The sequence below is a fragment of the Adiantum capillus-veneris genome, chromosome 13 (genome assembly GCF_014529385.1).
Source record: "Adiantum capillus-veneris isolate H3 chromosome 13, ASM1452938v2, whole genome shotgun sequence".
NCBI classification, from domain to species: Eukaryota; Viridiplantae; Streptophyta; class Polypodiopsida; order Polypodiales; family Pteridaceae; genus Adiantum; species Adiantum capillus-veneris.
Genome location: NC_140943.1, coordinates 41,525,014 through 41,548,960, shown reverse-complemented (window position 1 = coordinate 41,548,960; position 23,947 = coordinate 41,525,014). Strand labels below are relative to the sequence as shown.

The following is a 23,947-nucleotide window of genomic DNA, read 5'->3' as shown; positions in this document are numbered from 1 at the left end:
TAATCACTAGCGTGTGATCTCGTAATGCTTTAAAGACTTGAAGCAAATGATCTCTGTGTTCTGCCTCATTCTTGGAGAAAACAATGATGTCGTCAAAGAAAGTGCAAAAAAAAAAAAAGTCTGTACTCTCGAAAAATCCTGTCCATCATCCGGTTAAATGTCGCAGGAGCATTGGTTAAGCCAAAAGGCATCACCAAAAACTCAAATAACCCAAAAGTCGTCCGAAAAGCTCTTGTAGACATCTCCTGGGGCTATCCTGATCTGATGATATCCACTCTTCAAGTCAATCCTGCTAAAGCACGAGGATCCCTGTAACCTGTCGAGTATATCATCGATCCTAGGAATCGGAAATCTGTTCTTGATGGTGATTTCGTTGAGAGTGCTATAATCGATGCACATTCTCCAAGATCCGTCTTTCTTCAAAACCAACAACACTGGAGAGCAATACGGTGAAGTACTAGGCTGGACAAGACCCTTTACCAAGAGGTCTTTCACTGAGTTCATAATCTTTTCATTCTGTACTCGGCTCACACGATAAGGTGGCCGATTCGGTGGCGTGCTTCTAGATATCAGATCAATGGTATGATCTTCAAGCCCTCTCAAAAGCAATCGGCATGAGCGTGGAGAAAAAAAAATCTTGGCGTTCTTTTCTTCAGGTCAAAACATATTCAACCTTTATCCATCGTTCAGTTCTCCCAAAAGAATGAGTAAGAAAACTGAAGTTCATCAAGTACAATCTCTAAGCCCTTCATTTATCAAAGTCGCTTTCTCGGCCCCGTAGTCAACCACGGCGTAGTTCTTGTGTTACCAAGGGATCCCGAGTAGAACGTCACTCACGTGCCCTGAACACCCCTGTCATTGCAAACGAAGTTTGCCAATGCTCGGTGTAATGGCAACATCCCATCCGGGTGCCAGTCGAACTACCTCCGCCTGTGGCATCAGTCTGTCGGGCATAGTTCCAAATCAAGCCGCCAATTCCAAGTGAAAAGAAGTTGGCCTTGGCTCCTTCAAAAGAGCTTCCTGATCCTTCACTTTGCCCCGAAAGCGGCAAAGTTTGTACTTTCATTCATTTGATTCGGTGCAGGTCCCACGCCATGTGGTACCAGTTCTGCTTTTCTATCTGCCTTTTCTGCCACATTCCTCAGCTGCTCTCGAACTCTCAGACCTGTCGTCGTCTTTATCATTCTGTTCTTTCTGTGCCTTATCAGGGCACTTTGCGGAATTATGTCCATGTTCCCCGCATCCAAAGCACTTCCCCTCTCTGATGAAGCGAGCTCTCTCCTTAGGAGTAAGCTTGGGTCGTGCATCCTTTTTTTTCTCTGGGTTGCTCTTTTCATTCTACTTTCATTCCCAAAAGTTTGTTCGGCTCGTTGTGTCATGGCCTCATCTGTGGGGTAGGTCAGACTGCCAGAGTGAATGGCAAAGCCCCGCTTCGCATGACTCATCAACTCCTGAATAGAAGCTGACTTCTGTTCCAAGCAGTGATCTCGGATCTCTGTAGGTAGACCCAAGGTAAACCGCTCAATCTGTTCTCTGAACGAGATCTTCTTGAATGAAGAGGTGGGTAGAAAAGAGCTCCAGAATCTTTCACAATAAGAATTCACTGTATCGCTCTTGGTCATTCGGAGATGGTTCCAAGCAACTCGTATATCTCGCTCAAACTCTTGAGTCAACCAAGAAGAAATAAAAAGCCTCTTGAATTTCAGCCATGTAACTGGCACAGTCTTGCTTAATAGAAGCGTGGACCACCAAGTACGAGCATTCCCCTTAAAGTAAGAGGCAGCTCTCCGAATCTTGGAGTGCTCTGAATAGCGTCCTCCCGCGAAAGCGATGTCAAACTGCTGCATAAAAGACAAAGCCTTCGAAGCATCTGAGTATCCTGAAAAGTATCAAACTTGATCGAGTGGCCACCTTCCTTAAACTCTCGGACTTTCTTGCTTTTATCTTCGAGAAAGTCATACTGGTTGGCTTTGTAAAAATTCTTCTTGTTCGCATAAAACTTTCCGTCATCAGAACCTGAGCTGTCTGTAGACGAGTCCTCAGTAGAACTGTGAGTCTCTGGGCGAGATTTAGCCTTCTTTGCCTTTCTCTTGCCCTTTCCAAAGCGTTGCTTCTTGCTTCGCTTTTTACCTTTTCTAACTTCTTCGCTCGAATCCGAGGAGCTAGAAGAACTGTCAGAAGAAGAAGAAGAAGAACTGGGTAGGTCTTCAAACTTGACGCGCTTCTTCAATTTCTTTGCCTTGTCAAATGTCGACCGACGACCTAAATATCCCGGGAAGTCAGTGCCTTTCTTCTGCTTTTTGCCGTGCTTTTTGGCTTTCTTTTGCGTGTCAAAAAGCCGAGCAATCCGTGCATCAACCACGTTCTCCAGTTCCTTCTCCGTATATTTCTTGGAGGCAGAAGGTTTCTTGAGTGCGGGTTTCCGGAGTGGTGTTGTGGTTCTCTGCCACTCCATCTGTACCTCTTCCAAAGAGGTCTGGTTCATATATTTTGCCATCTTCGGGTCCTTGGCAAAATTGAGCATCATCTTTGTTGCATCGCCAATCAATTGACGACGCTCCATCTCTCTTTGCTCCGCCTGAGTAGGCCGAGGCGAGCCATACTCTCTGTCTGAATCTTCGTTGTGATCCCAGCCCGCATCTTTAGATGCAGAGGGAGTCGACTGATCATTGCCTGAAGCCATAGGTGCCGCGGAAAAAGAATTCGGAGATCGGATTTCCCGTAGAAGAGAAATCGGCCGTGCTCTGATACCACTGTAACAGACTTGGACACTCCAAGTCAAGAATCAACCGCGACAACACCAAATAACCACTTCAAAACAATTCACAGATCACAATAGATTTGCACTGGCCCGGTGGAGTTCCGTGCCTAGAGATATTGGCCCCAAAGACTAGCGCCCCTTTCGGTATTTCTTTTTGTATTAATCAATCATCAAAGTACAAGAGAGCGGTTAGGGTTTCACTCTCAGACTTTGCGTCCAGATGCTCTGAGAAGTGAGGCCCTCACCACTAATTTAAAGGTTACAAGGGATGCCCAAAAGCAGAGCCCCAAAAGCTTTTAAAATCAAAAGCATCAGTTCTCTCTCTCTCTTAGAGAGTCTTTTCTCTTTTTTTTATAAAAAAAAAGCAAAAGCAAAATTCGCGTCGCTCATCATTTTCCAATTTTTTTTTTTATATATAATAATCCGCCTCCGCAATTTTCGGAAATTAGGGTTTTTGGCAAAAATTAGGGTTTGCAGGAATTTTAGGGTTTCTGGTAGAAATTTGGGTTTCTGCTGTCCGCCACGTCATCACTTTGTGACACTAATGGATTCTGATGGGAATTCCGATGATCATGCTGTGTGCAAGCGGAGGATATACATCTATGCTAAGTGACTGGGCATGCGCGGTCTACGAATAGACTCACAAAAGTGCCAGATCACTGCTAATCTAAACTTGATCGGAGTAACTGAACCCTGTTGTGGTGTAGCTTGTCCACGGACACATAGGGTTGGGATGTGTCACGTGACATCCCCTTATTTTCAAAGTGAGGTACTGGTACCGAACTGTATGGCGTTGAGGGAGACCGCCACTAGCATCGGGAATCCTGGAAGGGACTCTTCGCCGGCCCACTCTGGTGTGTGGGTCGTGTGGTACTTGAACTTCATAAAGGTCTACAACGCTTTCTTCTTTGGGCCGCGCCGAAAGTGACACAAAGTCTTCTGTGGCTCCTTCCTTGCTTCAACTTTGTCTAGAGATCTGCTTCTTTCGTCTTCAAGAATTTCCATGGCTGAAAATTCCTGAAACCATCTCCAACACAAAACCATGAACATACCCATTCCATGTAAAGTGAAGGAAATTTTTTTTTGTCTTCTCTAAAGATTGTGTATGCAATGTAGATGAACATAGAGACGGAGTGACAACCCGTTCATCAAACACATGCAAACAATGAGATCGAATCTTTTCTGTTTGATCAAAATCATTCAACTGTGGCAAATCATAATGGAAATGCCCATGCTTGGTACTCATACAATCATGTGCTCTTTCGGAAACTGTCATGCCAAGGAAGAGACATGGAGTGCGACTTCCTTACATACAAACTTTTCAGCTTTTCCTGAAAAATCCGCATACCTTCGTGCTCATCCATGAGAGAAATGTGCTCAACATACAATATGTCATGCCTAGGAAAAGGGATTACATAACGATGTTGACTAAAATATAGGAAACCGTCACGAATGAAACACTCGAACAATGTGTGCGTATCAATTATGCGAACACATAATACTTCCTGTGATGGCTCTTTGGACCAAGGCTCGAGAGCCAAGATCGCTTCTTCGGGATCTATTGAATCTTCTTGTGGGGGATCTGTGGACCTTGACTCGAAAGCCAAGATCAATTCTTGGTGATTGATCGAATCTACAACGAGGTTAGCTTCGCTAGAAAAAACATCAACTAACACATCATTCTTGTGAACAATCACATCTTCTTGATGCAATTCATCATACTTGTCTTTTTCGTCCAAATCATCATGCAAATCATTATCCATCAAATCATCATGCTTCTCATAATCATGCAAATCCTGTGTGTTATGTTGTGGAGAAAAAGAGATTGAGAGAATCTCCTTATCCCGAATCCTTTCAACCTTGTCCTGCATATTAGCAATGAGAGATGGAGAAGGAGAAGTATCCACTCCATGAAAGACAGTAGGAGAATCACTTTTGGCATTGAGAGTTAAAGTGCTAGTCTCCCAATCAACGAGAGGGTTTATTTCACGAAACCATTTTATGCCTAAAATCATATCACATCCTGAGAGAGAAGAAACAACAAATCTTCTAGTGAATGCAATCTGTTGAATTGCAAACAACACATCAAGGCACTCCTTCGTGATGAGAGCGTCCATACTAGGATGAAAGCCAGAGACCTCGATAGGAGATCTCGGACTAACTTCAAGGCGGGCTCTCTCAACAAGAGAGGAACTGATCACATCATGCATACTACCTGGGTCAAACAATATAACAAAACGGTGCCCCGACGTACGACCATAACATTTAATGAGAGAATCACCAATGGGAGGGTCCTGAGAAACTTTGGGCACAATCGTGTTATCATTCATTGCATTGACAGATGTAGTGGGTGCTGTGGGTTCTTTGGATTCATTCGATTCAAGCTTAGGACATGTTCTCTTCATGTGACCCTTAATGTGACAATGAAAACAACGACCTTCCTTAGAATAAGTGCTTTGTTCTTCCGAAGTGATGTATCCTCCTACAATTTCTTGTGCTACCTTTTCATATGGAGTAAGCTTAGGTTTAGCAATTGTGTTAGCCTTACCCTTGGATTCATTGGAAGAATTCTTTGATGAGATACTGTTGGTAGATTGGTTAGAAGAGTTATCATTCTTACCATTCTTACCGTTCTTACCGTTCTGCGGGTTCTGAGAAGTCTGCGAGGTACTTGTGGAAGTCTTGTTCTCCTGAGGCTTTTCCTTGTTGTGCTTCATCTCCTCTGCGAGAGCAATCGCTACCGCCTTGTTGAGATCGATGGAATCGAATACCTCGACATCGTACTTGATATACTCGTCCAATCCAAAGAGAAAAGCCTCTTTGCACTCATCATTCGACATGCGTAGTTGGGTACCTACTACCTAGCTGCAAAACACGATTAGAAAAAGACATAACCGGCATACCATTTTGCTTGAGAGCGCACCAATCGTCTCTCAACCGTGCGAGGTACTGTGGTGGCATAAACCGCGCCTTGAGCTTGTCTTGGAAATCAGCCCAACTAAAAGAGGGGCGTGAAATCGTTGGCTGCCTCTAGGTGCGCGGCTAGCTGTGCCTCTTGCCATGCGTGGTACCAATTAATGGAATCACCGGCAAGGTACATAGCTGCCGTCAAAACTTTGCTATTGCTTGTCTTCTTAGTTGTCGCAAAATAAGCATTAAATTGATGCAACCAAGAATGAATAACTGTAGCATCCATCTTACCGTCGTACTTATTGAAAGTCAACTTTTCTGTGACTGGATGGTTGGAATCCGCGTCGTGGCTTGCGCCACTTGACGAACTTCACGCTCGGCGTCCTTTTCTGCTTTTCGTGCATCTCGTTCATCGTGCTCGCGTTCGAGAGTAAGTCGAATTTATCTTGTTTTGCGGCAAGAGCAATGCGCTCACGTTCCTGAGCAAGTCGATTTTCTCCTTGTTGTGCGGCCAATCTTGCGTTTCTTTCGTCGCGCTCGCGATCCTTGGCTTCTTGTGTATGGTCCTTTACTGCTTGTTCTTCTGCTTTGCTTACGAGTTGTGCCAATGCAACTCGATTCGTTTCTTGTTGTTGTGCCATCATGTCCAACATCGACTTGACCATCATCTCCATAGGAGTGAGTGCAACTCGTGGCGTAGATGGCGAAGGGGGAGGGTCGAAAAAGTCTCCTGGTGGGGAAAAATCTTGACCGCCTCTCTCATGCTCATCACCTGTATGCAAAGTATCCATTCCGCTTCGGGTGACGACCATGCACTATGATCTTGGGTTCTTAAGCTCGCGAGGAACTTGGGTTCTTGAGGGTCTTGGTTCTTGGGTTCTTGGGGTCTTGAGGTTCTTGAGTCTTGAGGGTCGTGGGTTCTTGGGGTTCTTGAGGTGTTCTTTCGCTTGCAAATCGCGTTGGAGAAGGATCTTCTCTTCACCCGAGTTCTCCCCTTTTCTGCGGGCGCACCCCTTGGCGGCCTTGCGCTCACACCAAGGTTGCTTTTTCCCACCTCACGTCGATTGGCCGGCCGCTAAGTGCACGGTCCGCTCTCAATGAGTGAAAAGAGACACAAGGGGAGGCTGGACAAGCCCTTCTTTCTTGGGATTCCTGTCACTCTTCAACAAAACACGATTAGGAATCGACACGCCCAAGCGAACTTGGGTTCGTGCGACCTCAACAAGCAAAAAAAATAATAATGTGGTTCTTGTGGTTCTTTCCTTGAGTGATACAGAACACTGCCAAAGCTCTAATACCAATGTTAGGTGCAGCGGAATGATTGTTTGCGCTTTGCTCAAGATGAGTGCTCCGAACTGTGCTCAAGGTTCCTTTTAGTTCTTAGGGAAAGAGAGAGCTTTCCGTCTTGTAGAGTGTTGTGGTCACGAACAAAGTGAGTGGATATTGTGCGTGCAAGTGAATGAGACTGAGAGAAGGAGAGAGAAGAGATACGACACCGAGAGGTTGTAAAACCCTCCTCCGAAGGCCCCACTCTCGTCGGCGAGAGTGGTCTACTTTGGTTGCACAAAGGTGTACAATGCGAATGCAATGGACAGATGCAATGGGACTATGCCGATGACGACGACGGTGATGACGACGACGACTTGATGGCTGAAATCTGAGATCTTGTAATCGCTGAATTCGAGGACTGTTTCGGTGGTTGAAAATGACTGTTTTGGCTGTGTTTTTATGGTTGAAAATGGGGGATCATCTGCTACCAACTTGGGGGGATCTGCTATGGTGCATAAGGCTGAAAATCTGCGTGTCTCTGTGGCGGTTAGGTGCTGAAGCCAAAACGCTGGCTGGATGTGTCTTCTCACAAAAACGCTAGGCTGATTTATATCTGCAAATCAAAAACGCTGAATGGCAGCAATGCAAAAACGCTAAAGGGCTGAATCTAGCTTGCTGGCGTTTTTGCTGATGGCTGCTATCCAAAAACGCTAAGCCTTTGGGATGATCTGCAGAGAACTGTTGCCAGAAAGAGGGGGGACTTCAAGGCAAGGTGTACTGTTGTGAAAAACGCCAAGGGAGGGATGGGGACGGCGAGGGTCTACTGTGGGGGGGGGGGGTTCTGTTGAGAAGTTGCGTGTTGAGCGGGAAGCTTCTGCTGCCTCTTTTGCCAGAAAGTGTGAACTTTGGTTTGCTTATATATTAACTTAGCAAAATTGCCCTACCTACTTTTGTTGGAAAGTCACTTAAAAATAATAAGTGAAAATCCCAATAAATAGGAAAATAGGCTAAATGCACTGGAAAATTCCCCTAACTAATGCTAATGGATTCTGACGGGAATTCCGATGATCATGCTGTGTGCAACCGGAGGATATGCATCTATGCTAAGTGATTGGGCATGCACGGTCTACGAATAGACTCACAAAAGTGCCAGATCACTGCTAATCTAAACTTGATCGGATTGACTGAACCCTGCTGTGGTGTAGCTTGTCCACGGACACATAGGGTTGGGATGTGTCACGTGACACTTGCTGCAAAACACGATTAGAAAAAGACATAACTGGCATACCATTTTGCTTGAGAGCGTGCCAATCGTCCTTCAATCGTGCGAGGTACTGAGGTGGCATAAACCGCACCTTGAGCTTGTCTTGGAAATCAGCCCAATTGAAGGAAAGGGGCGTGAATTTGTCGGCTTCCTCTAGGTGCGCGGCTAGCTGTGCCTCTTGCCATGCGTGGTACCAATTGATGGCATCATCGGCAAGGTACATAGCTGCCGTCAAAACTTTGCTATTTCTTGTCTTCTTAGTTGTCGCAAAATAAGCATTAAATTGATGCAACCAAGAATGAATTACCGTAGCATCCATCTTACCGTCATACTTACTGAAAGTCAACTTCTCTGTGACTGGATGGTTGGAATCTGCATCGTGGCTTGCGCCACTTGAGGAACTCCCACAATCCTTGGGTGGTTCGGTTTTCGAGGCTAGCACTTGTCGAAGCAATTCTTTGAGCTTCACACTCGGTCTCCAAGGCCAATCTTTGAGCTTCATGCTCGGTCTCCAAAGCCAATCTTTGAGCTGCATGCTCGGCCTCCAAGATCGCCTTTCGTGTTGCCTCTTCCACCTTTCTTTGTTGTTTTCGTTCTTTGCGTGCGTCGTGCTCGTGTTCTAAAGCAAGGCGATTGTCTTCTTGTTGTGTGGCAAGTCTTGCGTCTCTTTCGTCGCGCTCACGGTCCTTAGCAAGGCGATTTGCTTCTTGCTCGCGGTCCCTAGCAAGGCGATTTGCTTCTTGTTTGTCCATCATGGCCATCATTTGCTTGACCATTTCCTCCATAGGGTTTGGTACACTTGGTGGCGTAGATGGCGAACGGAGAGGGTCTAAAAAATCTCTTGGTGGGGAAAATTCTTCCCTCTCCTCTCTCATGCTCATCACCTGTTTGCGAAGTATCCATTCCGCTTCGGGTGACGACCATGCACTATGATCTTTGGTTCTTAAGTTCACGAGGAACTTGGGTTCTTGAGGGTCTTGGGTTCTTGGGTTCTTGAGGATCTTGAGGTTTTCTTTCGCTTGCAAATCGCGTTTGAGAAGGATCTTCTCTTCACCCGAGTGCTACTCCTTTGTGCGGGCGCACCCCTTGGCGGCCTTGCGCTCACACCAAGGTTGCTTTTTCCCACCTCACGTCGATTGGCCGGCCGCTAAGTGCACGGTCCGCTCTCCATGAGTGAAAAGAGACACAAGGGGAGGCTGGACAAGCCCTTCTTTCTTGGGATTCCTGTCACTCTTCAACAAAACACGATTAGGAATCGACACGCCCAAGCGAACTTGGGTTCGTGCGACCTCAACAAGCAAAAAAAATCTCGTGGTTCTTTCCTTGAGTGATACAGAACACTGCCAAAGCTTTGATACCAATGTTAGGTGCAACGGAATGATTGTTTGCGCTTTGCTCAAGATGAGTGCTCCGAATTGTGCTCAAGGGTTCCTTTTAGTTCTTATGGAAGGTAGAGCCTTCCGTTCTTAATGGAAAGTGCTATAATCACAAACAATGTGAATGGACACTGTGCGTGCAAGTGTATGAGACTGAGAGATAGAGAGAGAAGAGAGATACGACACCAGAGACGTTGTAAAACCCTCCTCTGAAGGCCCCACTCTCGTCGGCGAGAGTGGTCTACTTATTGATTGCACAAAGTGGTACAATGCGGATGCAATGGACTGATGCAACTTGGGACTATGCCGATGACGACGACGACTTTAGGGCTGAAATCTGTGGTCTTCTATCTGCTGAATTTCGGGAATGTTTCGGTGGCTGAGAATGACTGTTTGGCTGCGTTTTCTAGGGCTGAAAATGGGGATATCTGCAATGCTTCTAGGGCTGAATCTGCTACTGTGGGGGATGCTGAAAACGCTGCTGTATCTGCTGCATTTACGGCTGAAAACCAAAAACGCTGGGCTGCCTGCTATCGTTAGCAAGAACGCTAGGCTGTCTGGAAAACTTGGCGATGATGCAAGGCTGAAAAGCGCCAGGGATCGGGGGGGGTACTGGCGCTATGTAAAACGCTAGGAATCTCGTATTGAAGACGAGGACAGCAATGCTGAAAACGCCAGAAATGGGGAGGTACTACTGGAGACCAAAAACGCTAGCTGAAGGGAGAGGTAGCGCCAAGGTTGGGGGGTACTGCGGGTTCTTGCTGAGAAGATGCTTGTTGAGCGGAGAGCTCCTGCTGCCTCTTCTGCCAGAAAGTGCTAACTTAGGTTTGCTTATATATTAACTCAGCAAAATTGCCCTACCTACTTTTGTTGGAAAGTCACTTAAAAATAATAAGTGAAAAATACCAAAAATAGGGAAAATAGGCTAAATGCACTGGAAAATTCCCCTGACTAAATCTGATGGATTCTGAAGGGAATACTGATGATCATGCTGTGTGCAACGAGAGGATATGCATCTATGCTAAGTGACTGGGCATGCACGGTCTACGAATAGACTCACAAAAGTGTCAGATCACTTCTAATCTAGACTGACTGGACTGACTGAACCCTGATCATGCTGTAGCTTGTCCACGGACACATAGGGTTGGATGTGTCACGTGACAGCTCGATTTGAAGAATGTCCATGAAGTTAGAAGCTTCTTGGGCTTGTGTTCGTACTACAGGCGGTTCATTAGAAAGTTTGCAGAGGTTGCTTCCCCTTTGCATATCTTGACACAGAAAGGAGTCCCTTTCTCATGGGGACCCACAAAGGTGATTGCCTTTCAGACATTGAAAGAGAAATTGACTACAAGACTAGTCTTGACTTTGCCGGACTTGCAGAAGTCATTGGAAGTATATTGTGATGCTTGTGGTTGTAGTTTGGGTACGGTCTTAATGCAAGAAGGCCATGTCATTGCCTACGAGAGCCGACTGTTCTCAAGGCCGGAATTGACAGCACAGATTTAGGAGAAAGAGCTTTTGGCGGTTATCCATGTTCTTACTCAGTGGCGACATTACCTACTCGGAGCGGATTTTACTGTCTTCACAGACCATTAGAGTTTACGCTACTTCTTGTCTCAGAAGCAGCTATCGGAAAAGCAGATGCGGTGGGCAAACATCTTGTCACAGTTTCACTTCCAGATTGTCCATGTGCAGGGACAAAAGAATTTGGTGGCAGATGCTTTGTCCCAGAAGCCGTTGGTTCTGGCTATTTCCGTGATTCATCATAGGAGCTTTGAGGATATGGTCGATCAGTATGCCACAGATATAGATTTTGCAGATATTGTCACCTCGGATACGGAATGGGGAGATAGTCTACTTGATGAGGAAAACCATGTTGTGCCTTACATAGCCGTTGAGGAAATAGGTTATGACCGAATGCCACTGTCCATCTTTTACGGGTCACTGCGGCATTGCTACCACCTTGAAAGGGGTAGAGAAATGGTTCTTTTGGCCGAGACTCAAGAAGGATGTGGACGAGTTTGTGCGCAATTGCTTGGTATGCCAGAAGGTCAAACAGGTGTTTGCAAAAGTGGTGCTCCACGATTGTCCATTCCAGCACTCGCATCACCTGTTTTACCTATCATATCTGCATTTTGGGCGTATGGCTGCGAAAAACCAGCCATACCAAATTGTGTTCCAGGCACTCTAAATTGACCATAGGCACCTTGAAAACCTGGTTGGACACCCATGTTCACGTACATAGGGTTACCCATGCCTGTTTGCATTGTCCGGAACACATTCCCTGGCATATAACCTGTGGAAGGTCCAGCCATAGCTTGAAACACTGAACCACCTCCAAAGTAACCAAGATAAGTAATAGGTAATGGAAGGGTCTGACGCATAGCTTGTTCATTACTCCCTTGACCATTCACAAACGGTTCCTGTCCAGCTAAAGCAAATTGCTTTGGATCATTGGACACCGCTGGTTGCTCAACCACATGGGCTTTCCCTCGAGTATCATGAGTCCTCTGCGCATTGGAAATCTCCTTTTTCTGCAACGGCTCAGTCATGCCCTGTGTAGGAGGCTGGAAACCCTATGTCGGAGCCTGAAATTCTTGCGTAGGAGCTTTTAAGAAGTCCTGCATCCTTGGTTGCTAGCCAACTGCTGAAACATGTCCATGCAGCAACGCAGTTGAGCTCTAAACAACATGTCCTCTTCTTGAAGAGTTGAAGGAACTTTCTCTGTGCCATGTGAGGAAGATCCCTCTTCAGGTACTTGGTCTCTCTTCTTTGCCATAACGACAAGCTCTGTGTTGCTTTCACCCACAACAATCCACGCGCTACACTTTTTGAAGAAAAAGTGACTATCCAGTCATATAACCGGCCTGTACAACGTAGAGGGCGGTACTATTTCAATTACCTGTTAACTTTACACAGAGCACTGTGAAGAAAAGAGAACACAGTTGCGTCCAGCGACTAGAATGTTACTGCGCACACGAGACCGCCCCAAAACTGGTGCCCCTTTCGGTATTTCTTTATTCAACAGTTGATGACCCATACACTTAGGTCAAACTCTCACAAAGCTGTCCAAACCTGGCGAGGGCTGAAAACGCAGGTTTCTGACCTGATTTCGGCAGCATAACGGCGCCAGAATCCTTGTAGGTCAAAAACACCTGTCTAGGACGGATTCCCTCGCAATTTAGAAGCTTTTTGGTGAACTGCAACAGAATTTCAGCGTGCTGTAATTCTCTGTTTTTCTGCTGTCGGGTGCCCAAAACCCTGTACACGCATCCCAAGGCTCTCACGGAGCTTCCCTAGTGTTCCCTTGCTGTTTAGGTGTGAAACCCTAAACCTGCGGAAAAACACAGCAGGCTATAATTCTTTGTTTTAGATTGTTTTTAGCGGAGCGAACATGCCTACGCGTGTCCCAAGGGCTCCTACACGCAAAGTGACAGTTCCCTTGTGAATTGGACGAGTTTTCACGCAAGAAAACTCTCCAAACTCGCAATCTTTCGCGATGAAACTGTGCGTACCTGTGGGGGATTAGCAGTTAGCTAATGTGGTTCCTGTTCAGAAGGCTCTTGCCTTGGCAAACGCGCATAAACCCCCAGAGCTGTACATATTCATTTGAGTAGCCCAACTAGTGGGGCATTATCATATGTGCCAAAGGGGAGAGAGAGATGCACGAGAGCAAATCATCGCGCTACATGCGAAAGAGGAGAAGGCAAGCTTTCCATTAAAGCTGTCAACCTGCACCCACTACTCACACACACACACACACACACATTGCAGGTCATTGAATGAGCAAAAATCAGCCTCTCTCAAAATGGGCGCCCCCTCTTGTTGAGGTTTCTTGCAGCTGGCTCTTTTTCTGCTAAGTGTCCAGTTTGCCCCTTTGAGTTAATTCCCTAGTTCCCACTCACTTATAAAGTTGTAAGTGACTTTTGGAGTGGCCCAGACTTCATTTGGCGCACACAGGCTTCCATACTCATTAGAATTCAGTGCTAACTGGCCCGACCAGTCCCAGACTGACCGACCTAGACTCTCGATGTGAGAAACCTATTCGGCCGCAGCCGTTTCACACTGGCCATGCAATGTCCACTTGCACCTTTTCAAGGGTTCCGGGAAAAACAAGTAAAAATAAAAATAAATAAAAAGTACATATTTAGAGAAGGCAGCAGGAAAAAACACGGCCTAGTGACAGTCTCTCACCTAGTTTCTTGTACATACTAGTAGTTTAGCTAGTAGGTCTCACTTATCGGCGCATCGTCTTTAAGTGGGAGTTTGTTGGGGTAAAGGCGCTGCGCCTTTGCCCGAGGCCGGACGTCCGGTGTTCGGCCGCCCGCCCTCTGTGTGTACATACCCTTATGCTTTCTATATGAAGAATATGGAGCTCCTCACTCACTACTTCCAGAGGTTGCTCCACCCACATTATCACGTGCTCCTCCCCTTCCCCGCACGCACCACACCGCACCGCACCGCGCACACACCCATCTACACACATGCGCACTCACAAAACGCCTCAAACCATGAAGAAGAGAAAGACGGGAGGGCAAGGCATTCCAATGTCGGCATTGAAACAAAGGGCAGTATACAGAGTCGTTGTTGCGGAGGCCATCAGTCTCAAAAACAATCCTACATATGTTTCAGAAATACTTTTAGCATGCTTCTGGCAAGGGTTGTAAATAGCAGAACCATTATTAATCTCAGTTCGATTCTGTTTAATAGTGTGGTGACTCAGACAACAGAGGTCAAGACATAGAATCTATTTAAAGCGTTGTACGTGTGGTAGTATGTGTATTGGGCAGCCAGCATCCTAGAGCTGAAATTGACTAGAGATTTTGGGACCAGCTCAGTGCTAGGACAAAGAAACCAACAACGGCCCCCGTTGAAAAGTAACCAGAACCAGCAACTGTGGGAGCAGCAGACACTTCAGCTGCCACAGCCATTATATTGCCTGGAATCACGCCAAAGACAGCTGTAGAGCTCCAAAAGAGCCGAGAACAAGGCACAGCTGAACAAGCTACCACAGTCACTGCCACCATAATATAGAGACCGGTTGACAGGCTGCAAGCTTTAGAGAAAAATAGACTGGTTAGGAATCTAGTCATAGATTCATCAAAGACACTGGTAGTTCCTTAAAATGTTCCAATGCTCAGATATCAGCCGGAAAGAACAAATGCTGATACTATAACTGATGGTTGTGTTACCACCATCCAAACCTGCTGGAACACAATCATCAACGCTCTTGGACAGATGATGGAACTTGGAAGCCCAGAGCTCCATCAAACAATTTGATTTGACAGGTGAGAACAGCAAGTGGAGCAAAAGTTTCTCATTTCGGAAACTTACAGGAGGGAGGTACTTCCACTTGAAGACCATCTTATTGAAGGGGAGTGTCAAAGGGAGCGGGACACAAAAGCCATTTAAGAGCTCCAACAACAAATAGAGCAATTGAAGGTTGAAAATTCAAAGTTTAAATGCTGAAAAATGGAGGCTTTGTGCAAAAGGGCTTACAAGTTACTCGATCAAAAGGCAGCAGCTCTAAGCAGTTTAAAAGAGGTCGATGTTGTACTTAAATAATCAATCCTTGATAAGTACATTTATCAGTCATTAGTGAACATAATTGACTTTGATGGAGATTTAACTCTGAATCTAGTAGACCTATCGAATCTGATAGCAACCATACAAGATGATATGGAGGCCAAAAGCTCTACATATTCTAGTACTTTAGCAAATCAGGCGCTCATGGAGCACTTGGCCACAAATGTAGAAGATGATGAGGATGAAGATGGAGAAGATAAAGACAAAGAACATGATGCAGAGGATGGGGGACCATTAGATAAGAAGGATGATGACCCCTCTCATGCTCACATGCTCTAGCAAAGCAATCCTGTGTGTCACGTGAGCACAGATATATTACGGCTTGCCATTAGGTAGCTTCATAGCAATGTTATGTAATCACTGCTTATTGATATGAATTTTGAGTAATGAATTACGATAGATTATGGCACTAGCAATTTACTTGCGATAGTAGGTGTAGTGCAATATATGTGAGCTTTGGAAGACCTTGCTCTAGCCTCTGCCACCATGTGAGAGGAAGCTTTGTCGCCTCCGGTCTCCGAGCCACTAGTCTCGCAAAGGATGGCCCAAGAGAGCTCTTGAAGCTCGTCAGCTCTCGATAAATCTACAGGTGCTCATCCTCGTCAAACATTTGATTGTACTTTTCCTTTAGGTCTAAAAGAGGCCTCTCATTGAATAGAGTTGACGTCTTGTAGAAAAGGATACAGTAATGCGGCCATCCCATGAATGGGACGTCTCATGAACTTCCATCATCTATCTACAATAGCCAAGACATTCTCTCGACTGCATTTTACAAAGTTGAAGATTGATCATACTAGTAACCATAGACAATAAATTGCAACACAATACCATACAGTACGTACTGATTCTAAGTCAATGAAGACGTGACCGCAGCATGGGCCTTCATCTCCAAGAAGAGATGGTAGACCAAGCCAAGGGTAGAGCCCTCCATGTCTGTCACTCGTAGAAGCACGTAAACTGGCTGCAGTGCCAAGGTCAAGTTCTCCACCTCTGCCCAAAAACCCTCGTTCAGAACCTGCGGTTGTATGTACCTTGTGGCCTCCTCTTGTGCATGATGCATATCTCTCCACTTTGGGTCCACGACTGTCTGGGTCAGTGAATTCCTCAGTGCAAGGAGTCGTTGTAAGACCAGATTCACGTATGCAAACCTGATCTTTGATGGCTGCACTATGTCAAGTGAGTTGTGACTCCTAAATATAGCCAATGCCTTGTGTTTCTTGCGAAAGAATGTCGCGATCTTGGTGGCATCTAACATAGTAGACATTATCCATCGCAACTTCGTGTCATCCTCCATCAGCAAGTCAAGACAGTGCGAAGCAAATGTAGTTCAAACAATCGTGGGAAACTCGGCCTCCACCATGTCACCCATAGCCTTACAATTTGAGGCATTGTCGGTTACAACCTACACACTGACCTCTAGAATAGCCTCCCGAATGTGCCTGTAGATGAAGTCACCTGTAATCCTCTCCCATGCCTTTCTTGCATCCATTGCACTTAGAAAATACGTCCCAAGGCAAGACAACATGAGGATGTCAATGATGTCTCCTCTTCGAATGTCACTCCAACCATCTAAAATACTAGTGCATCCAAATTGCTGCCACCTTGCCTTCACTGACACCAACGCTTTATCAATCATTGCCTTCTACTCATCAAGAGCCGTAGTGTGCATCTTGTTATACTCCATTCCAAACCAAGGCTCTGTCTGCCCAACCTGCACTATGGCTCGGACCATCCTCTTCCAGTGCTCAATCCTCAAAACATGGAAAGAGATGTTGCACTCAATCAAAGTGCGAGCGATCTTAATCTCAGCCACCTTTTGGCGCTCCTTCACCCAGGATGAAGAGGCCACTTGAGAAGGCAAGGTTGACTGCCTAAGCACTTGTGTGTCATCTAAATCCTCCTCCTCTACATCACTGACACGGGCCGTCTTCCTACTAGAGGAGGACTGCCCTTGAACGTGTGAGGATGAACCACCCAATCTCCCATGAGCATTGTGAAGCGCATCCGTTGCTATATACCTAGCACCTTATCGGAAGCACCCATGGCCGGAAAGTGATCAGCAATGAACTAGTCCTTGATGTCCTTTGGAACCTTCTTGCACTCCCCACAGTTATTGGTTGTGCCAATGGTTGTCAAGTGCTTTATGACTCAAGAAATTGTGCTGGTCAACTTAAAGTTACAGTACTTGCAATACCATCGCCTCGTGCCAGAACCACTTTGCTCTATAGTATTGACAATGTGGATAACATTGGTGTGCAGTGTCTAGAGAGGGTTCGTAGGCTTAGGCATGGTGCCTCTGTCACAAAATGATGACGTGGCATGACCACTTGCGAACATAGCAAGATGACGTGGCAGAAAACTGTACGGACATTTCAATTAATTTTGTTTGAAATTTGAATGATGATGCATGATGAATGATGAAATAAGATAGATTCTCATATGAATGAGATAACTGGATACTGTGGTGAGCGCATCAAGAGTTTCTGCTGGATGAGATGGCAACGCAAGGATCTAGGTGCATCAAGACTTTTGGATGGATGAGATGATTAGATGATTGAAACATTGTGTTCAATATGAACTAAGTGTGTGATTTGTGAACTGCATGTTCAATGAATAAAGACTTTGAAATGGAAATTTCCCAAGATGAATCTGATCTACGTATGAAACTAATGTTTTATGGAAGATCCTGCTATTTGTGAACAGATAATAGGTGAAAATCGAGAATGAGATGATGACAAATTTGGAGTAATGATAGCTCAAGAATGAACCTGATCACGATCATGAATCTTGAATGATGATGATCACTGAATGATAGAACAAAACTGTGGTGAGCGCGTCAAGAGTTCTCGAGGGATGAGATGGCCACACAACGATCAGATGACTAGAATTGAATGATTGAAACACTCTGTCCAGTATGAACTCAGTGTCTAATTGATTGCTTGGGATTCCCGGAAATGATTACTCACGCAATTGTGTTCGAGTGCAGATGGAATGATCGACGAATTGACTGTAACATTTCGGTCTTGAGAAATCTATGGACATGATCACAGTAAGGATTAGTTAATCCGACATCAGTGAGGTCTGGTGTGGATCTAGATGCGATTGCTAAATAGGTTGCTAGGAATCATGGTCCTAGATCAGAATGGATTCTATGTGATATGATGTGAATGTGATGTCGTGCGTTGGTACTTAAGAGTCAGTGTCTATTGAACTGGTGTATGGCTTATTTCTGATTTTGCAGGCGGAATCAAGGACGATTACAATTCTTTCAAGAGGGGGGTATGTCGGGTATGTCACAAACTGATGACGTGGCATGACCACCCAGGCAGGACCAGATGACGTGGCTAGCTCTACGGAGATCTCGCAAATTGCGTTGATTGTTGACGTGGTTGTCGTACGATTTTTCGCAAAAAGCGTTGATAGTTGCTGACGTGGCAAACTGTACGGATTTCTGTTAATTGCACTAACTGCTTTTGGGCAGTTTTTGGGACCTGATGCTTTTGGGACAGATTGCTTTTGAGTTTATTGCTTTTGGGGCATCCCTTGTAAGAATTAATAGACCTTGAGGCCTCACTCTGCACAGCATCTGGATGTAGAGTCTGAGAGCATAGGTCCCACGGGTGCAACATTAATATAAAAATAAATACCGAAAGGGGCACCAGGTTTTTGGGGCCAATACCTCTGGGCACGGAAGTACGCCGGGCCGTGTTGACTCAAATTTTGAAGTTGTGAAGTATTTTAAGTGATTCTCTCGTGTGTTGTGTCAGATTTCCGACTTGGGGTGCCCAAGTCCGTAACAGTCGGTCTGTCTCTTGTCGGTTAGTCTTGAGCAGAGCTGTGTTGTAACCATAAGTCTTTGGACTCTTGTACTTCTTTGTAATCTAGTACTCAGTGCAAGCTCAATTGTACTTCTGATGCATAATCTGTATATACCCTGGGATGATTGGGCTGTGGGCCACAGAGTTGGGTAGGTGTAGGTCTCATGTTTTATTTTTGAGATGGTTCTAGCAAAGGCCCATCTGGGGAAGAACGACAGGAACAAAGAAAGGAATTTTTATGAATGTGTGCAAAGAAGTGACCTATGAGACCCAAAATGTACTGCAATTGTTGTGGCTCGTTATTGCATAAATCTTCGTGATCTCCCTGGTAAGAAGCTGAAGGGGTCATGGTGTATCGGCTGATATTGTTGTGATTGATGATGCTATGTCTGGTGTATCTGGTTCCACTGCCCAGTGATATGAGCCCCTCGCTCCACAGCTTTTTTGCTCATAATCAAGAGTAATGTGATTAAATTTCACCTGTCTTCAGGTTGTAATCTTTTGGTACTGTCCTGAGAGATTGGTAATTTTGTGTCAAATATGTTGGCAGGGCTTCCACAGAAGGTTTCCAGATGATGGCAGTTCTCCTTCAGGGATGCGTTCAGTTAATCTCTCTCTCGATTTAATAAACAATGAGACAAGTAGAAAGGAGTGGAACACACAATCTGGATGGCTACAACGATGGCTATCTGTCGATAAGTTCTCCTCTCCGTCAGGAAAATCGTTGGCACTCTACAATAGCCAGAGTGTGGGTTCTGATCAATTTCCCAAGAGCTGCTTTGCAAATATTCAGTGCACCGTTGGATCTAGTCACAAGGACATCAGCCCTCGTGAAAGAAATTTGAATATTTCTGATGGAGGAAGTGATAGGTACACTCAAGCTTCTGGTACACATTGGAATTGTGGCTCTGCGCCTCTCACTGGGTCTCGACCTGCAAGCCAAAATTTTGCTGCATTCAGGAGTGGCTATTTAGGGTCTTCTATCGAGGCTATGGCGATTGTTGGCAGTCTGCCTGGCAAACGGCATCCAACATCATTCCAAAACAGAGGCTTTAATTGCCTGCCTTGTGCTAGACCCAAGACTATGGGGGATGTTACTTTTTCTGACGATGGCAAGGATGCAGGCGAAGACGAAGTGCACTTTATGGATATAAATGATTTGAATCGTTGGCAAGATGACATTAGCGATTCTTAATTGTTGCTGGAGTCTTACTGCATCCATCAAGCATGCTAGTTGGTTTGGCATAAGAAGTATTATATCAGGTATGTTCTTCCTTCCAGTTGACAGTAAAGAAAAAGCATTAGGTCTTGAGAAATGCATAAAAGGCCAAGGGGGTCGTAGCCTAGTGATTAAGGTGGATGTGTGGGTGCGTAAAGACCAAGATTTGAGACCCCAGAGGCATCTTTCAAATTTCGACTGTACCGTAGGAAAAGAAAAGGCAAAAAGAGGGCAGATACTTCAGTTGTTTTAGCGATTCATGCAGATCATGCCTTGGTCTTTGGATTGTGCAACTTATTAATTTCAACTTTGGATTTGTGCAGGGTTCTTGTTGTGAAAGATTCCAAATTCTTCAATTCATGCCATTGTTGTGGCTCTGTAGCTCAGTCAGTTGCGATGGGAGGCAAATGCATGCAGTGCTGCTCGTGCCTCGGGAGCATTTGACTCATTCATTCACTTACAATGGATTCGTGAAGAATCTGCGAGTCTGTACATTTCTTGTGATGCTTAAATATTATTATTTTGCTCCTTCCAGCGTAAAGTTCTGGATTGAGCTGGATTAATCACTACACACACTGTTCGTGAACTTGAACTTGATGAAATATGTATCATTTATTGCATCCTACTAGGTAATAGATAATCTAAAATGCAATTTAGGCTTATCAGCGCCTTGCTTGGGTACCATAGTGGCTCCATTGACATTTTCATATATTTCAGATTTTGATGACTATGAGAGCTGAAGCACTTTAAGAGGTGTGCACCTTGGGCCTTAATCAGGCTTCTCTGACTTGTTCTACTTGCTTCTTGAATGTGCCAGTCTAATTACTTACGATGGTGGTTGCTTGCAGAATTTCTCTACTTAAAGTTGAGCAAGGTTCTCCTTCTGTTGTTGCCCATGTGGTGGGTTGCTCCAGAGAGACTATCATGTGAAGATTTGTGCCCTGCCTCAGTTCACCATGTACGAGGGTCAAACCAAGGTTTGTTTCGTGGGAGCTCTGTGGTGGATCATACGGGCATTTGTTGGCACTGCCCTGAAAGGGAGGTGCATATTTTTGGTGGGTGTTTACGAAGTAGTTGGACATAATTTCTCAACTTCTTTCGAGGGATCTCACTTGAGTTAAGGTTTTCCTCTTTCGTCAGGGCGAATATTCCTATATGCATGTGTGCGACTTGTTCAGAAAGGGTTTCCTAAATGGTACATGTTTATAGATTGTCTGTATGATGTTTAAAGCTGGTAGGAGTGTCAGATTGTCTGAAAGATGGATTGAGTAAGTGTGCATCGAATATCCTGATATAGATACCAATGAAGGTTTGATAGAAGCCTAAAACTAAGTGAAATTTGCCACAATCTAAAATAGGGCAATACAGCAGTAAAGAAAGCTGGAGCTCTTGCCAATCATCACAGTTAAAGGATTGGCAGGTATTTTATCCAGGAAGACGGTAGATGTGCAAATTGTGACTCTCAGTTGCCTGGGTATCTTCCATAGCTAATCATCAAAATTGGGGAATGTCGTGTGTGTGTGTGTGTGTGTGTGTGAGAGAGAGAGAGAGAGAGAGAGAGAGAGAGAGAGAGACCTGGATTAATCTTTCTATCACCCAAGTGTGGTAGAGAATGGTTTTTCACTGCACAAATTATTGTGTAGAAATGTAAGAGGATTGTTCGGAAGTTCAATGTAGGATTGTTTTGATAGTGCTTACACAGATTGTTGGATCACTAGGATAGCTCTTGCAATCCCTCCATTAGTGCACTTACAAAACATCTTTTCCCCCATGGCTTTGCAAATGCATTTCAGGAGATGGAAGACCTTTTTCTTCTTTACTATAGCATTGGGCTGTTTTTCACATGTTCTACATTACACCACAGAAAGACGATGTAAAAGACGCTTCACAGCAGTGTTCGAGAAACATGTGTCTCAGCTTAATACCGTGCCGTTTTCAATTTCCAAAATGCCGGTTGAATGCAAGGGAAAAAGGAGAAATTCTGCCCCAAAATAGAGAAAATAGTGTAAAAACCTGAAAAAGTAACCTAATTTTTGGAGAGTTTCCTAATGGAAAATTCAATGAAAGGGACTTTGTATGTTTGGAAAAATGATTTTTCCCAAACACTGCTTCACAAGATTGTTTGTTAGAGAAAAACTTATGTTTATCATTTAATGTGTGTCTCATGGCCTCTCTAGGGACAATTAAACCTATATATTTATACTAGATAATCATAATTGCCTGAATGACAGCACAAGCTACTTCCAAGACTAACCTCGAAATTCTAAATAAAAGACTTGGTTTGTGTACAAATAAAGACATTTAATTTTCAGATTCTTCACCCATCAAGGTGCGTACTCCATATTCATTATAATGTAATGGTTGTCAGTTCGATCGCTGCCAGTTGAGTAGCCGTCATAGAATTGAGACTGACAACATCAATCGCCGCCATCTTGGTTGGAATCGGAGCTGCTTGTCTTGATTGGAACTGTTGTGCTTTACTGTTCCTCAAGACTAAGTGGCACGGGCATGGGAGGGTGGGATCTACGGCTGGGGGATTGTGGGCCGTAGATCTGGAGTGTGGGTATCTAAGATTACTTTTTACAAAAGTAATCTAGGGTACCCACGTTTGCGGGCGTCGGCTTTGAACCCTTAACCTCACCCACGAGATGTGGATATCGTAACCACTACGCCATGCGTGCGTTGTGAAACGTGGGGATCCTAATTTACTTAAAAACATGTATGTACAAAGGCCGCAACCAAAAGTAATCTAGGGTACCCTAGATTACTTTGGGCGTCGCCACTGGGATCTACGGGCCATAATCCCCCAATTGTAGATCCCACCCTCCCATGTCCGTGCCACTTAGTCTTGAGGTTTACCGTTGACACGTTAACCTGTGTTATAAAAAATTGTCATCTCCTCCCAATCGTTGCCAATGATTGCATGGCTCCTCTCCCCCCAACTGTTGACGGAAGGGAAAGGTCATGCATAGACCTTTTATATAATCATTGCTCCCCATGGCTCCCTGCCTTCGCTGGTCGCCAATGATTCGCCCATATTATGCAAAAAGGTCAGTGCATGGCCTTTCCCCACTACGACATAAAAAAGTTTTTGGTTTTAAAGGCTCAATTTTTATTTAAGAGAGTTAGCTGTATTCAAATTCTATTATTTCTCTACATATGATGCATCTTTTCTTCTCATATGTCACAATGTTTTAATGTTGTAGAGGGAGAGATAGGAGTCAGTTGGGAGAGAGAAACGGCATGCCACCCACACGTCAAGAGGGGAGAGAGAGAGAGAGAGAGAGGGAGAGAGAAAGAGTTGTCATAGGAACCCGTTAAAGTTGTCATGAGAACTCGTTAGATAGTATTTGTCACTCAATTATATATTTTGGTGACATTAAATGTAGAAGTAGCACACAAGAGACTTTAAAAATGTAGCCGATGGGTCTTGATTCTTGAACTTAAGTGCTACATGGTCGGAAACTTTCTCAAGAAGGGAGAGGGGGCGGGATTTTGAGTATCGTAGAAACAATCAGAATGAACTTGAAGAGAGAGAGAGAGAGAGAGAGAGAGAGAGAGAGGGGCGGGATTTTGAGTATCGTAGAAACAATCACAATGAACTTGAAGTTAGAGAGAGAGAGAGAGAGAGAGAGAGAGAGAGAGGGAGATCGTTTTTAAAGTTTATATTGATTTCTACTACCATTTATATTAGGTAACATGCTTGAAGACGATCGATATAGTGGTGGCAACTGACAAATGGAA

General features: G+C 44.8%; 1 protein-coding gene and 1 long non-coding RNA gene across 3 annotated transcripts in view; both read left to right on the top strand.

Moving 5' to 3' along the window:
- LOC147443867 (uncharacterized) overlaps positions 1-20,766 on the top strand; it is a 39,430-nt gene extending 18,664 nt beyond the window's left edge. For both annotated transcript variants that reach the window (XM_086526679.1, XM_086526680.1), the window contains exons 5-6: positions 19,535-20,247; positions 20,527-20,766. In XM_086526679.1, the coding sequence (XP_086382805.1) occupies positions 19,535-20,179 (645 nt within the window). In that variant the 3' untranslated portion in view covers positions 20,180-20,247; positions 20,527-20,766. The remainder of the gene's footprint in view (positions 1-19,534; positions 20,248-20,526) is intronic.
- Positions 20,767-20,778: 12 nt separating this feature from the next.
- Positions 20,779-21,461, top strand: LOC147443866 (uncharacterized). The gene is made up of 2 exons (XR_015189991.1): positions 20,779-20,956; positions 21,052-21,461. It is a non-coding gene; the product is annotated as an uncharacterized LOC147443866 (long non-coding RNA).
- Positions 21,462-23,947: the final 2,486 nt, after the last annotated feature.